Source organism: Schistocerca serialis, chromosome 1 (assembly GCF_023864345.2).
Source record: "Schistocerca serialis cubense isolate TAMUIC-IGC-003099 chromosome 1, iqSchSeri2.2, whole genome shotgun sequence".
Taxonomy (NCBI): domain Eukaryota; kingdom Metazoa; phylum Arthropoda; class Insecta; order Orthoptera; family Acrididae; genus Schistocerca; species Schistocerca serialis.
Window position 1 is genome coordinate 1,225,556,597 of NC_064638.1, and position 14,880 is coordinate 1,225,571,476.

The 14,880-nt window shown below is 37.6% G+C and overlaps 1 protein-coding gene across 4 annotated transcripts in view; it reads right to left on the reverse strand.

Annotated features, from left to right (window-relative positions):
* Positions 1-1,357: 1,357 nt before the first annotated feature.
* The window catches only part of LOC126419085 (fibrosin-1-like protein), a 731,992-nt gene continuing 718,469 nt past the window's right edge, over positions 1,358-14,880 (reverse strand). For 2 of the 4 annotated variants that reach the window (XM_050086186.1, XM_050086177.1), the window contains exons 11-17: positions 12,963-13,186; positions 11,930-12,129; positions 11,478-11,639; positions 10,624-10,656; positions 7,610-7,865; positions 5,253-5,403; positions 1,358-3,550 (exon numbers count right to left, since the gene is read on the reverse strand). In XM_050086186.1, the coding sequence (XP_049942143.1) occupies positions 2,653-3,550; positions 5,253-5,403; positions 7,610-7,865; positions 10,624-10,656; positions 11,478-11,639; positions 11,930-12,129; positions 12,963-13,186 (1,924 nt within the window). In that variant the 3' untranslated portion in view covers positions 1,358-2,652. The remainder of the gene's footprint in view (positions 3,551-5,252; positions 5,404-7,609; positions 7,866-10,623; positions 10,657-11,477; positions 11,640-11,929; positions 12,130-12,962; positions 13,187-14,880) is intronic. The other 2 variants (XM_050086194.1, XM_050086201.1) reach the window with 2 other exon arrangements.

Below are 14,880 nucleotides of genomic sequence, written 5' to 3' on the forward strand. Positions count from 1 at the left end.
CTCCATACCCTCAGTATGGCCGGCTACACAACACTATGTGTCACTAGAAGTAACTGCTTCTAATCATTAATTTGTCGGGAAGACGTACAAGATAGGATGTGACAGCATCCTTGTACAATAAATTCTGGGAGTTCTAGCTGCCAACTGATGGTATAGTTGACACCTTATTTTATCTTTCCAAGTCTCCAGATAGTTCACTGGATCTAAAGTCTGGGAGTAGTTTAGTGAGTCTGGGTATTTAAGCTGTAATATGTTGTGATAAATGTACTGAACACATTTTACAGAGGATACCATCTGGTATCTTCCTTCAAACATGGTTTTACACAGAGTTGTGTATGTGGATCTTATATTTAAAATTTTCTTGAAATATAAAAGTGTTTCAACATTTGTTAATTGAAATGTTGGTGTTCTACCCCTCAAGGGTTAACTTGCAAGATGTAATTCACAGTTTAAAATACAGCACAGCACCCGGTGACTGTGAAGGAGACAGTAACACGTCATAATTCTAAGAACATTCTTTCTCTAGCTAGAATGCTCAAGACGAGATGAATAGACAACATAGTAGACAAAACACAACAAATCACTGATTTCCACGCATCTTGGTAAAGTACTACACTAAGCATTCTATCAAACCTCCTCAAAGAAAAAATGCTGGAGACAGAAAGGAGAGGAGCAGAAAACAAGAAAGGAGAAGAGAGAGAGAGAGAGAGAGAGAGAGAGAGAGAGAGAGAGAGAGAGAGAGAGAGACCAAATGAAAAAGAAATATATAAATTCTTCAGTGAACTATGTCTTCATTTTTGTTTCTAATAAGCTTGTTAGGTAAATCCCTGATAATATACACCCCTCTTCTGAAGACAAAGTGCGCACACTCAGTAACATCAACTAGGTGTTTTCAAATAAGCAAAACACTCATTTATGATTTTTATCTGCAGCAAATGAATGTTATGAAATGTCTCTCATTAACTATTCACATTAAGTCCAATACATGTGCTGTTCCAATTCCTTTTAAGTACTTCATTACCACCCAGCAGAGAGAGAGAGAGAGAGAGAGAGAGAGAGAGAGAGACTGTGTGTGTGTGTGTGTGTGTGTGTGTGTGTGTTTAGAAATGCCAATTGATAGTTCTCACTACTTAATTGCAGCTCTAAAGTAATTCTTGCGTGCCACACTGCATGTAACACATTAGTCTTCATCGAATTTTATTCTGCTGTGCTAAGCAACTACGACTGCAATCTTGTGATCTGAACTAACACAATAATCTTGAGACTGCCAATTATTGTTACTGAATTCTGCAACAAAAGAATGGAATTTTATCATTGCTATGAATTTTGAGGGAGAGGGGGAAAAAATAAAAAAAAATTATGGCTTTGAAACATTCTTTATGTTTCTAGTTAAAGAAACGCTATACATCATTTGACTGATCCCTTTACAAAGGATCACATTAAAAACTGCTCACTCAAAACCGCCGACTTCATCTGCGATTTGTCTACCAAAAAGAATTCTTTACAACGAATTAAAATTATCTACAAATATTTTGCTTTGACATACGAAAAAATTACAAGATGTTCACATCAATTCTAAGTCTTTTTTACAAGCATCGTTTGTTTAAAAAAAATACAACAACAACAAAGGGATAGTTTGGCCTCAGGAATTTTAAATTCCCTTCAAGAACACTGACGGCCCAAATTCCACGTTTCTCTTATCTCTGTACATTTTACAGGCATGTGAATTTACAAAATGCGAGAACACACGAAAATTATAATAATGGGCTTGCCACCCCACTTCACTTTCTAAGGACAAAGCATATTACCAATTATACTATGACAAATACACAGTCAGTATTTCTCAACTGTTTTCACCAAACACTTAGATAAAATTTGGCCACAGAAATTTTCAACTGCACACACTACTTGGACCACAGCCTCCATAAATGCTCTGTATTATAACTCTCGAGATTACAAAATGTTGCAGGACGACACGAGACATGGCAGCACCTATTGAAGCAACTAATAACTGATTTAACTTCATTTTATAAAGGTAAGTGAAATTCTGTTCTTAATGTTCCGAATCCATAGAATTTTATCTCATAAAATTACTCTGACAAGTTATTCTGAAAGACACATATTAAGTCATAAAGAAAAAAATAACTATTTCTTTGATCAAAAATATAATTGCCGAGATTGCTCACTCACTAAAAAAAGTATTTATTCTTCCTTATATTTAGAAAAACAATCACCGAATTCATAGTACGTCACATCTGCAAGATCCCTACCTCAGAAGAATCGGTCGGCAGAACATTATTTTTGCAAATCAAACTTTTGTCCCTTTATGTTACCTGAGGGGACGTATCCAATATCTACAACACAACATTATATTACTATTAAATTACACGCATACTCTCTTCTCGTAATAAAATAAATTAGCACTCAGACACAACTCAAGTTGTACAATGTCGCTCACATGTGATTTAACAATTTATACATGTCCTGTCGCAGCAATAAGACTGCGTAGGAAATGCTTGCATCAGCAGCTGACTGAATAAAGGAACCTATCTAGGGGTAAAGAAAAACAACAACAAATGGAATAAAATACAAAAGGTACGGTAATAAATTAGAATGCCTCACTGCTGATACAATTGCTTCCTAAACACATTATCATCGTGACTGAGATGATTCTTCTTTTTTGTGCAGGTCTACGACATGGGGTGGCGGTGCAGCAGGGGAGCTCGGGCAAGCCACTTTGTGGGCCATGGTCGGCAGTGATGTCCGATGGTGCAAGTGATGATTGTTGGGGCTGGGTGCCTTTGCACGCTGGTGTGGCTGTGGGAAAGACTGGAACAGTTTCGCACGCTGCTGTTCTTCTTCTTCAGCACGGAAAGCGGCGGCCACGAGAGGATTGAAACGTAACTGAACAGGGTCAAAACGGTATGCACTGTCTCTGAAGGGATCAGCTGGTGGCCAGCCTGGAGGTACAGGCCCAGGAGCAAAATGTGGAGGTGCTATGGGTGGCGGGGGGCGCAACGACCCAGGCGGAGCGTGCCTCGCTGTCAGATAGTGGTAACCTGTCCTTCCCAAAAGTACTACATCGTCCTCTTTGGGTCGCGGCTCCTCCTTCACCCGAATGGCCTCTTCAGGTGCAGCACCAGTGGCAGATGTGCCATTACGTATGGGAGATCTGTCGCGCACTACTGCCTGTTTGGCATGTTGTTGCTGCTGTTGATGTTGATGCTGTTGCTGTTGCTGCTGCTGCTGTTGTTGCTGCTGCTGCTGCTGTAACAAACGCTCTCTTTCACGTTCCATTTCGCGTCGTTCCTTCTCGCGTCGCTCACGTTCCCTTTCCCGTTCGGCTTCCAACTTCCGCTGTTTCTCTCGTTCGCGCTGTTCTTCACGTTCCCTCTCTCTACGGCAGCGTTCCCTTTCACGTTCCCTTTCCTCCAATTCTGCTCTCCTCTCCAGCATGCTTGGTTCTGGTTTCAGACCCCATGGACCAGCAGCTGCTGCAGCTGCAGCAGCAGCTGCAGTTACTGGAAAACCAGCTGTTGTTCGCTGTAACCTGTAAGCAAACAGAAAGAGAAATAATTCCAAATATTTTCCTTTTTTAAACATCTTTAAACGATAATGGAAAATACATGTATGTGTTGGAGAACGTGTTTGACAGAATAGATTCCAGTTGTTTCATGACTACATATACTTACAGTAATAAAACTGCATGAAGAGCCTCCTCTGTTTCTAACACTTATGTCTGGCTTCACACAATACAAGTAATTAACTGAACTAAACTGTACAGCTATGGGAGGAAAAATGTACTAATGTTTGCAAATGGCAATCTCCTGAACAAACAAAATTAGAAAGAAGGGGACATTAAAGCAAATGGCGAAATCTCTTCTACAAGAAGAATGTCTTGGATTCTCCTCAACTAAAAAACCAGATAATATTACTATAAGCATCACTGCCATGAGCTTGACACAGGAGTTTTGTGACTGATGATGCAGGATCTCTCTCATTGTGCTTATGACTCAATGTAAAGGCAGCTTGTTCTTCTGTGTGATCAACAGTATTTCTTCTATGGATCCCAAAGAGTTTTTAAGAGAAATTTTAAATTCACACAGAGAAAGACTGACTGACCAGTCAAACATAGAACAGATGACATACAACACACGGTGACAAAACAAGATGATCAACAGTTTCCTTTCTTAAAATTATGTAACATATATGCAGAGAAGATTCTGGATATTGAAACATACAACAGTAAATACTACTTGGCGTACAACTACTGTCAAAGGAAAGTCTTACAAAAGTATCCAGAGCATCCACTGAAGAGAGCAGCAAAAGAGGAAAGTACCAAACAACAAGCTAATGGGATCACTGTAAGAGCTAAATAGACCATATGAGTGGTGTATGAACAACTGCAATGGCACCACTTTAGCAAATTATACTATTCATGCAACCGAATCAAACAAAAAATATTGGTGGCAGGAAGTTGATGAACTGCTGAGGTTATAGGAAGGAAACATGATCTTCAGTAAGAACATCAGAAGTAAAAACACAGATGACGGACATAGTTCATGAAGCAGAGCATGAAAATATCTACGAAGCATTAATACAAGAGGAACAATAAAGCATAGTTAGAGATTTGTAAGAAATAATAAGTAATTTTTTCTCACTGGGGCTGTATTACGACAGAGTTTGAAAGAAAACAGAAGAGATCTGACAATTAACGGTTTCATACCCTGCCTGCAAAAATAAAAACTATGAAAATTCTACTACAATTAATTACTGATTAAAAATCAATTTTCAGTATTACATCTAATATCAAATACAGAACTATAAAATATACTTAGACATTAATTATAGTCTACAAGGAACTGTATTATGTACAGTGTATCTTTAACAATCTTTAACAACAAGAACATATTCTCATAATAATGTTACATCTTTCCTCCTCATAATATTGTTACATTCCATCCTGGATTTTCTGTTGTTTGACAATGAGAAACTGGTTACTGTATAAGGAACTGGAGTTTCAGAAATTGCAAAAAACTAAGTGCAAATGGAAATACTGTTTCAATTAAGCAGAGCTAACACTGTACATCACTTTTTGTCAAAAAATGTAGAATGTAAGCAACATGTATTCAACATGTATTTCATGTGTAGAGGGCCTCTTGGTGCCAGAATAAAACTGAATCTAATGTTCTCTATCTTTTTTGAAGCAATTACCGATTCCACACAACCCTGCCAATGAACCAACTACTAACCTGCTCCAGTGATCGTGGACTGGTCCGAGAGCTCCAAGTGGTGGAAGGTCTCTTGGAGGAGGAGGAAATACTGATGCCCCAAGTCCAGGAAATGCTGAGTTAGGACCAGCAAACGTAGCTGGATAGCGACCAAATGGAGATACACCACTCGCTGAAAACAAAAGTGTTGCATTCTTACAGATTACATAAATAAAGCACGAAAACAATAATAAACTACAAACACAATGTATGTTCAAGAAACTTTTGAAAGAGAAATTCATGTATCTATACCCCTAAATGTCCCAGTTCTTTTTCCTCGTTCACTTCAAAACAAAGGCGTAACTATCCCAAAATGCTGAAGATTCAATTCCTAATTTAAAATCTAATCACATTTCATATTTGTTATTATAGCTAACAGAAGTATGAAAATCTCAACATTACATGAGGCCACATATCATATTCACACTGGGCAGCTATAATGTTTCTTTCTGTTAAGTTATAGCAGAGCTTTCCACTCTGTCAGCTTCAAAGCAAACAACCACGATTATCAGTAACATTTCGTTGCACTCGAGTCCTTACCACAGCATATATGAACTACTCTCCAATTTTCAGTTTTTCAATTTTTTCACAAAGTCTCTTTTCAGGTCAATACATACTTTCAAAATATACAGAATTAGAATGTACAAACCAACACATTAATGAGATGCTTATATGTTTCATTACTTAACCATGTAGTATTATAAAGTAGTCTGATGACAGAAATCTAATGTTTAGGGATTTATTTGAACACTCAACAAACAGCACTCATCTACCCCACTTTTATTTACCTGTCAGTTACAATCAAAAGAAGCTATACAACTGTCAGACAGCAACCTTCCTTCCTTCACCTGTGTTTTGTTTACATTTCTGCATTACAACATATTTCAAAATGTTAAACCGCTATCAAAAACTTTACGAAATAAAACTATATGTATCTCTCTTATCAAAATGTAATATACTGAGGGTGAAAAAAATATGGGAACACCACAAACACAACACATTACCATGCCTAATATTGTGCAGGAACACCATTGTCTCAGAAAGGATAAATGCAAATCCTGTATGGTCTGTAAGGGAATCTTACACCAATCTTCCTGCAAAATAGTGGCAAGTTCATGGAACAATGATGGAGATGGATAACAACCTGCACCCTTCTCTCCAAAGTAGACCACAAAGGCTAAATAATCTTGAGATCTAAAGACTGTGGTGCCAGGGGAGATGCAATAGTTCATCCTCAAGCTCACAAAACCAGTTCTGGATGATGCAAGCCATGTGAACAGGTCGCACTCACAAAACCAGTCCAGGATTGTGCAAGCCTTGTGAACGGGGTCCTTTCTTCTCGGAACACAGCACCACCACTGGGGAACAAACATTGTACCATGGGATGGACCTGATCAGCCAGAATGGTCACATAATCCTTGGCAGTAATGCAGCTTTGCAGAGTATTCGTGGGGCATACGGAATAAAACGACATGGTTGGCCACATCATCACTGAACCCCTATCACTATTCACTCCTGGGAAATAAACTCAGCCAGGAGTTGGAAACATTGAGAAACCGGACTCGTCGGACCAAATTACATTCTTGCATCACTCCGAAGTCCAGGTTTTATGACTCTGGCACCACGTTTTCCTGTTACAGGCATTTCCACAATTCCCTCTTTCCCTTGATTATGTTTTGGTGCTGACAGGGTTCACAAATGTGACATTCATTTCCGCAGTGACATTTGCTGCTGGCATCCTCTTATTTTTCATCACAATCCTCTTCAATGACCGTCTGTCATGATAACTCAACATACAGTTTCATCAGTGTTGTGACTTGGTTGATAATGATTTTCCACTTTTTCTGTATGTGGTATAAATTTTTGTTACACTTCTAACACCTTAGTTACTGAAGAACCCACCCTAAAAGCACCAACAATTTACCCACATTCGAGTTCACTTAGCTTCAACATAATGCACTCACAACTACACAGAATACTGTTCTGACCACGACTGATGCTCACAACATATTGAGAACACTGCACAGGTGCCGTTCATGATCAAATACAACAGTGCAACCTGTAGGCTTGGCTAGATCTGCATTTATGTTCAAGCATGCATTTCTCAAAGTTTGTCTGTATTTTTGTCCAGTCCCTAAATCTCTTGATTATTTGGTACAATTGTCATATTTATTCCAAATTAACATGTATGATCAGTAAAGTAAAACCAAATATCTAACTGACCATGTTGATTGCTAGTACACACTTTTTTTTTTTAATATCCAACCAATTTCAAAATTGATCTCTTGCTGTTTACAGGTATACAGCTCAATTCACATAGCTGTAAAATTTCAACATACCTAGATGTGAAGCAGGTGGATTAAGAAAAGTGGCTGGGTGAGGACCCGCATCAAAAGGCGGTGTTCTGTGGGTGGCAGCAAGTGTTGTTGCAAATGGAGGCAGGTCGTGAGGCCTCGTAGGAGGAAACAAATGGTTCGGTGGTCGCAGCAAGTCTGCCTTCCCTGCTCCAGCCTTTGCCTCAGCTTGCTGCTTCTGCTGGTGGTGGTATATTTCCCAGGCAATGCGAACATGCATTGCATTCCAACGTCCAGTTTTCTGCAACATCAGGCAATACATAAATACACAGCAATTATGCACAACTGACATTCTGCGCTGCTCTTATGAATCACTAAATGAAATCAACAAGTCACCAACTGTGTAATTTGTGGTCTCAAGAAAAGTCAGCAGTCACTGCTCCTGCTACTTCATTTACAGTATGAAATCATAAAGCAGTAAAAACAGAAACACTTACTTCTCTTTTTTGCACAAGAAATGTGAGAACAGATTCATCTGAGAACAACAACGAAAATAATTAAAAGTTACGTTCATTTCCTAAATCAGGCCTGGTGTAATGTTAAGCTTCTTACCGATAAACAAAACAGTCCTCTTACAGGTTTCCTAATTTGTTAACAAGAAACACAGAATCTCTCTTCACCTCTTGATTTAATCACTATAGGAAATATTTCTGATGTGAAATAATGACTTCAAGTTTTTTTAACTTTTAATGTGTTCTTTTATGGACATTTGTTGCAAATGTATTCACTTCTGCTGGCAAATTAAATAAGAACCACTGCTTTTCCAAACATGTCTATATCTTTGCACAAATAATTATTTTAAAAAATCCCTAGATAAAATAATGTCATAAACCTCATTATCCAGACATAAAAGCTGTGAAGAACCTAAAACTGAAAGCATTAAATCATGTGCAAATTTGTTGGTTGGTGGGTTCTCCTTCCACCCCAGTTACATTTTTCAGGGACAGTCGTGTAGTTTACATCAGCAGGTACCAGCACAATTTCTGAATGCCTAACCCACGAGCAGTTAAAGAAGATGCCTGTCGGGAGTCACAGATGCTTTAATACAGACAGACAGTACTTCAAAATATCACATATATTTTAATCTTCCAGTAAAAGCTTCTGCACTAACTAACCAGACATTATTGTGCTGCATACATTAGTTTTATAAGTGAAACAAAATAATCACCTAACTAATAACAGACCTTTTCAGCCTGGTAAGTTAATAATACTATATTTCAAAATAGAGCAGTAGGGCATGATATGTAACCCAGTTTCTGTCAAAAGATCAATCACCTTAGGGTCATAATTACACAGAATCCTAAAATGAGTATTCTGATACACTGAATAAATGGCCAGAAATGAAAATTCCACGTGGTTATGAGGTGTTTAAAAAGCAACCGTTTTGTAAACTGCTTATGTTTTGTAACAAACAATGGCATGCTACCTTTTAAGACAAGTCACAATCACAAAATGTGACTACAGAACAATTTACCACTTTACAATTCAAGAATGGTTGTCAAAGATGGAGAATTACTTGTTAGCCCCTTTACTTAATTTTTTTTCAAATTATGTTCAAAAAATATTTGTTTTTATTAATGAGAAAATCCTATAATGAATGACATTGCTTATAGGCATGTAAGGATGGCTTTTAAAGTTACAAAATTTTGAAAATCCGAAGTTTACTTGTGCACTGGACTTTAACTAAAATATTCTGAAACTTGAAGTCATTTTTTAGTTTATGTGTAACTGCAAAGTCTAAAAAAGTATTTCACAATGGTTTCCTGGGAAAATAAATCTTGGGAGGAGCTGGCTAGAGCACAGTGGATGTATTTATCTCACACCACTGGCAAGTACCTGCCACTCAGCTGACAAACTGTCATCACTTTTAGTCTCTAATGAAGTAACATCACATTCTCCTTCACTTTCTCAGGCGTTAAATTCAATGTCAAAGTCAGTAATCCTTTTTGAAAGCATTGCCTAAACAACAATAGAGGATAGAGTCTGAAAGCACACATTTTGTCAGCTACCCAACCAAACCTGTACACAGTATAGACAATATCTAGTGGCAACCACCTCTATCAAAATGCAACAGCCAGGCTGTAAATGTAGTACCAGATGCTCTCTAGTGGCCAAACATGTAAGTATCAGCGCTGAAATGGATGTAAGTGGAATTTTATTTTTTCGAGGGTGTCTTCTTATGTTGCCAGAGTATACTCATAATAAAAACAGCACCTCGGGGCATTATGTTAATGGGGTTAAATGAATACAAAGACACAATATCATGGTGCATCAATATGTACAGTCTGTGACATTAAACTAATGCACAAAAGAAGTTTATAGCCATGGACTGACACTATTGGGAAACTGGATCATTCGACTTACTGCCCGACGTTCTTATCAGAGGATTGTTCGAACATCAGAATTTGTTGGGACTGTGCTGGATCAAGAGAAAGTTAAGAAACATTATACCATTCATTAACCTGTCCATTAAATGAACCCTTTGAAGAATACAATCTAGACAGCACTGTTGGAGCATCAATTACCCTGATCACAATGTGTGTAGGGAGAAAGACAAATGGTTCCGAGTGCATGGTTCAGCTCCTTTAATGGACTATGTTTTACTGCATGAACCGAGATTGGCTACCTTTACTATGGACAGCTGTTAAAGCTAAAGTTTTTGCTGTAAGAGGTAAGTTGATTATGTCCAGAAAAATTTGAATATTAATTTCTGACCATTACTTTCTGATCTCAAAGTAACATTTGCATAATTATGACTCTAAAGGTTTAGAGACGCCCCTTATAAATACAAAATTAAGACTAAGTGAATATTTGAACTCCAAGTTTGTGTATATCCTGTAATATAACGACCACTGCAATATTTATGTGAATAACCATTATTAGGAAATATTTGTGTGACAGCAGAGTGGCACTGCATGCATAGTTACAGGACTTGCTACTTTTAGGAAGAGGATGTGTAGAACAACTAACTACAGCTAAGTAAGCAGGTGAGCACCTACCACTGGCTTGGGTTTCGAGGGATCACCCATCTGCTGCGGAAAGAAAAGAAAACAAAGCATTACTTATTAGAACAGGGAAATGCATTCATGCAGTATGGACAGGTTTGAATATAATGTTACAGGATAATGGCACAATCACAGGTTTAGGGATCCATTTAGAGTTCGTTTATTTTATAGACTTTATTAACATTGGCATAAATGGTATGGTATTAACATAAGGATAACAGTTAAAATGTTTTATTAATGGAACCCACATAGACAAGCAATCATCTATGAGGGACATGCTATCAAATTTTTCACAGGTATGCAAACTACAGCAGTCAGCAAATACAAAAAGCATACAACACTGAATGATTAATGTGAAATGACATACAGCAGTGCTTAAGAGTATTTATTGTAGTACACAAATTGCATTATGTATTACAACATACTTGCATATCTCCCCCTCTTTAAATGAATAACTAAGGGATGGTAGCTATTGAATAAATTCATCTTTGATTATTTTCATTTAATAAATTTGTCTGTCTGTCAGTTCATTTTAGCGAGGGCATTAATAACTGGTTGCTGGTGACAATTACTTAAAGAAGAAGAAAAGTTTACAATTGAGAAACATCTATGACAGTAATTTTGACATATAATTTAAACATAGTTCTTATTTGCTTGGTTTTATTGAAGATGAATCTCTAGATATATTTCTCCATAAGCAGTGCTAGTCATGAGCTTGTCGAGAACCAATACAATATGGCAAAGCAGTAAGCCAAGCCACAGCATGATGACATAAATGGAGTATCACTGCATGCGGGCGATTTATTTAAGATTATATAAGATGCAAAACACAGATATTAAGCATATACCTTTGGTGTGAATGTAGGAAGGTGACTGGGAGGTGCAAATGGTGTTGAACCTCCAAGGCTGGGATGTAACAGTCCCGGTGAGAAACCAGGGTAACTTGTCAGACCAAGGTTCTGACGGTAGAATGGCGAGTCGACACTCCCAAGCTTTGGAATATCCTTAAACTGAAACAGCCCAGATATTTAAAATACTGCATTAACTTTACTAAAAAGGGATGTTAAGACAGTTAAAGGCAAGACTTGTACACAATGTCATTATATCATCTTTTTGGGTCTTTTTTCAATAAAGAAGTATAAATTTTCAAACTAATGTAAACATTACAGAAGTAACTAGATCAAAGAAGCAGAAATAAGTATTTTTCTCATAACCAAAGTATAAATTTTCAAACTAATATGAATGTAATAGAGGTAACTAGCACAAAAAAGTTGAAATAACGTATCAACATGGGACTTACCAAAGGAGGCGGGAAGAGCGTGGGACCCGGGGGAGGAGGTGGCAACAGAGGTGCTGTTGTATGCTGATGAACATGTGTGTGCTGGTGTTGGTGATGGTGCATCTCAGTTCGTAAATATGGTGGCGGACCTACGTTGAGAGATCGATCTTGGGATGCAAGAAACCTGTTGTCTAACTCTCGGCGCAAAAGATCTGCTTGATCTGTAAACAAAAACGTGGAATTATAGTACGAAAAAGAAGAAGCAAACATACGAAACAAAATTGTAATGTAACACATTCCCGGTCAATGCAACGTGTACTCTGTAGGGGAAACTTTTACATATGATGGAACGGGTCCCATTATTTAGTTATTATTCACTGCCTGTCATTGCTATTCCCACTGTAATAACTTCAAAACTTGCACAATTATTCACAGATAATAAAACACACCCACTACATTATATAAAGCCAAAATTGGGACTTGGGTTATGAAACAAAGTAGACAGTGAAGGATTTACACAATGTCAAAGACAACAACTACATCTCACAAGCACCCATGAAACTAATAAAAATACTGACTCCCTAGAGCTGTTTTCCAATGTTTCCCTACCGAAAATAAACATAAAAAACAATAAAAGGTGTGGTAGGAGCAATCTACATTCCATAAACAACCCATGATGTACCAGAAGAAACTTCATCACCTTTTAAATGGTGATCATACAAGATATACATCACATCAGCTTTTATTTAAAATTAAACATTATTCTAATATTCCCATAATGTAGCCTATCTTTAGATGACTATTTACCAATGAAATTTTTAATTCTACCTTAGACCACGTTTTCTCCAATAATAGATACTATTCACTAGGATATTACAGTAAAAAGAAAGAAAAAATGTTAACTGCTCGTATGCAAGAAATGGGAAATAAAGGATCTTACACTAACAGAGACAATGCAATATTATTTGTAACTGACCAGATGCTTTGCATACTTTTGGTACTACAAATTAACAAATTTTGATAGCATTAATGGCATCACTACACGGACACTTACTTGACTGAAAGAGAGACTCTGCAGAAAATGGATTTGGGTTTGTTGTAACAGCTGGGAGACCTAAAGTAGCTGCGGATGCAGCAGCAGGAGGGAGAGGTGGTGCAAACATAGGAGGCGGAAAACCGTGAGTGGGAGGATGTAACGGATGAGCTGTTGCCAGTGGCACAGGGGGCGGAGTTGGTCTCGGCACCGTGCCTGCCGGGGACAGCTGAGGCCCGCTCGAACTGAAAAAAAAAAAAAAAAAAAAAAAAAATAATCAAGATTGGTGCATCAATTAACAAACACGATATGAAATGGATAGACTCTTCTTATATAAATGACACTTTCCCACATGCATGGAAAAATACTTCTCATTAAAAAACAATATATAAAGCAACAAAGATTAATCAAATCTGTGATTATATACGAGGCTATTACAAAGTTTCTGTCTGAGGGCTTTGCCACAACATACATGCTACGTAGCACAACTTCGAGGCAGGTATATAAGCAAGTAATACTGGTGGTATTCATGTCTTTCCAATGTTTGTGCAGTGGAAATGTGAACTGTGATGACATTTTTACCAAATGCATCCAAACAGGACCAACATACTGTTATTCACATCTCGGCTGCCAAAGGACAAACATCAGTAGATATCCGTCGGAGACGGAAAAATACGTACGGGGCAGCTTGTCTGCGGAAAACCACTGTTGAGTAACGGTGTACTAAGATCAGTTCTCAGTACTGCTGCTTCATGAAAACACAGGTACGCATATCACAAATGTTCTAACACTAAAGCTATGTCAACTAAGGTGGCAGACACTCTATCACCCATCCTACAGTCCTGATCTCCCCCCACACCATTATCTTGCCTTTGGTCCCCTAAAAACTGCCTGAAAAGGTTGACTATTCTGTTGGATGAGGATATGCGGCAGGCAATTACAGACTTTTTCAAGCAGTAGGAGACGGTGCTTTACCAAACTGGCATCTTCCACCTGGTGCATTGGTGCAATGATTGCTCTCTTGACTTTTTCCTGATCAGCATACTGATTCTGGACTGTGCAGCCTTCGAACAGAAACTTTTTGATTGCCCCTTGTATTTTTTTTAATTATGTGGAGGATACAGAATTTATTTTTACACTGAAATCTAATCGAGTCTTAATTTCTTTAAAGGTTTCATGTGCATAACCAGTAAACTGCAAATTTAAAACACAAGTTTTCTCTGATTAACTGACTTAGCATGTACCGTATTTGGCACAGCAACACATTGACAAAAAACACACAGTGACATCAAACTGCTCACGAATTCTTAGTGTGCGAGACATTAATCGCTGCAGATATGGCAAAAAACAAGAGGGTCATTTAAGTCATTACCAGGCATTAGGTAAAGGCTAAGAGACACAAATCAAACACTCAACATGGATAAGATGAATCTTCATAACTAAGTACCACATAGGAGCCAAAACAAATGATGCAGGTAAAAGAAACAGAAAAAAAACTAACCAGAATGGAAAAACCAGTAACACAAATATGGTAAGCAAGGGAGTATACACTTGAACTAGTTACAACACCATTTTCAGATTTGGTTCCTCAAGGAACCACGATCTTGGAAAGATCGACATTTTCTTGTATTCTCGATGTCACTGTTTGCTGCAAGAGTTATTGTAGACATTAAAACCATAAAACGTATAAGGCAATTAAATCAAAGGAAACTGTTATCACATCCTACGCTTAATTTTTGAGCAAGTAAATTTTTTTTAACATTGCTGTTTTTATGGAACTATCAGTACACCGGGAAAGCTTTAAACATCACATTAATGTATTTGTCTCTACATTTAAATTATTGAAAACTTTATCAACAGTACGCAATAATTTTGAGTAATCAGAATTTTGTTGGGCCATGACAAGAGTCAATGTGTCATTCAACTACATTTACTGATC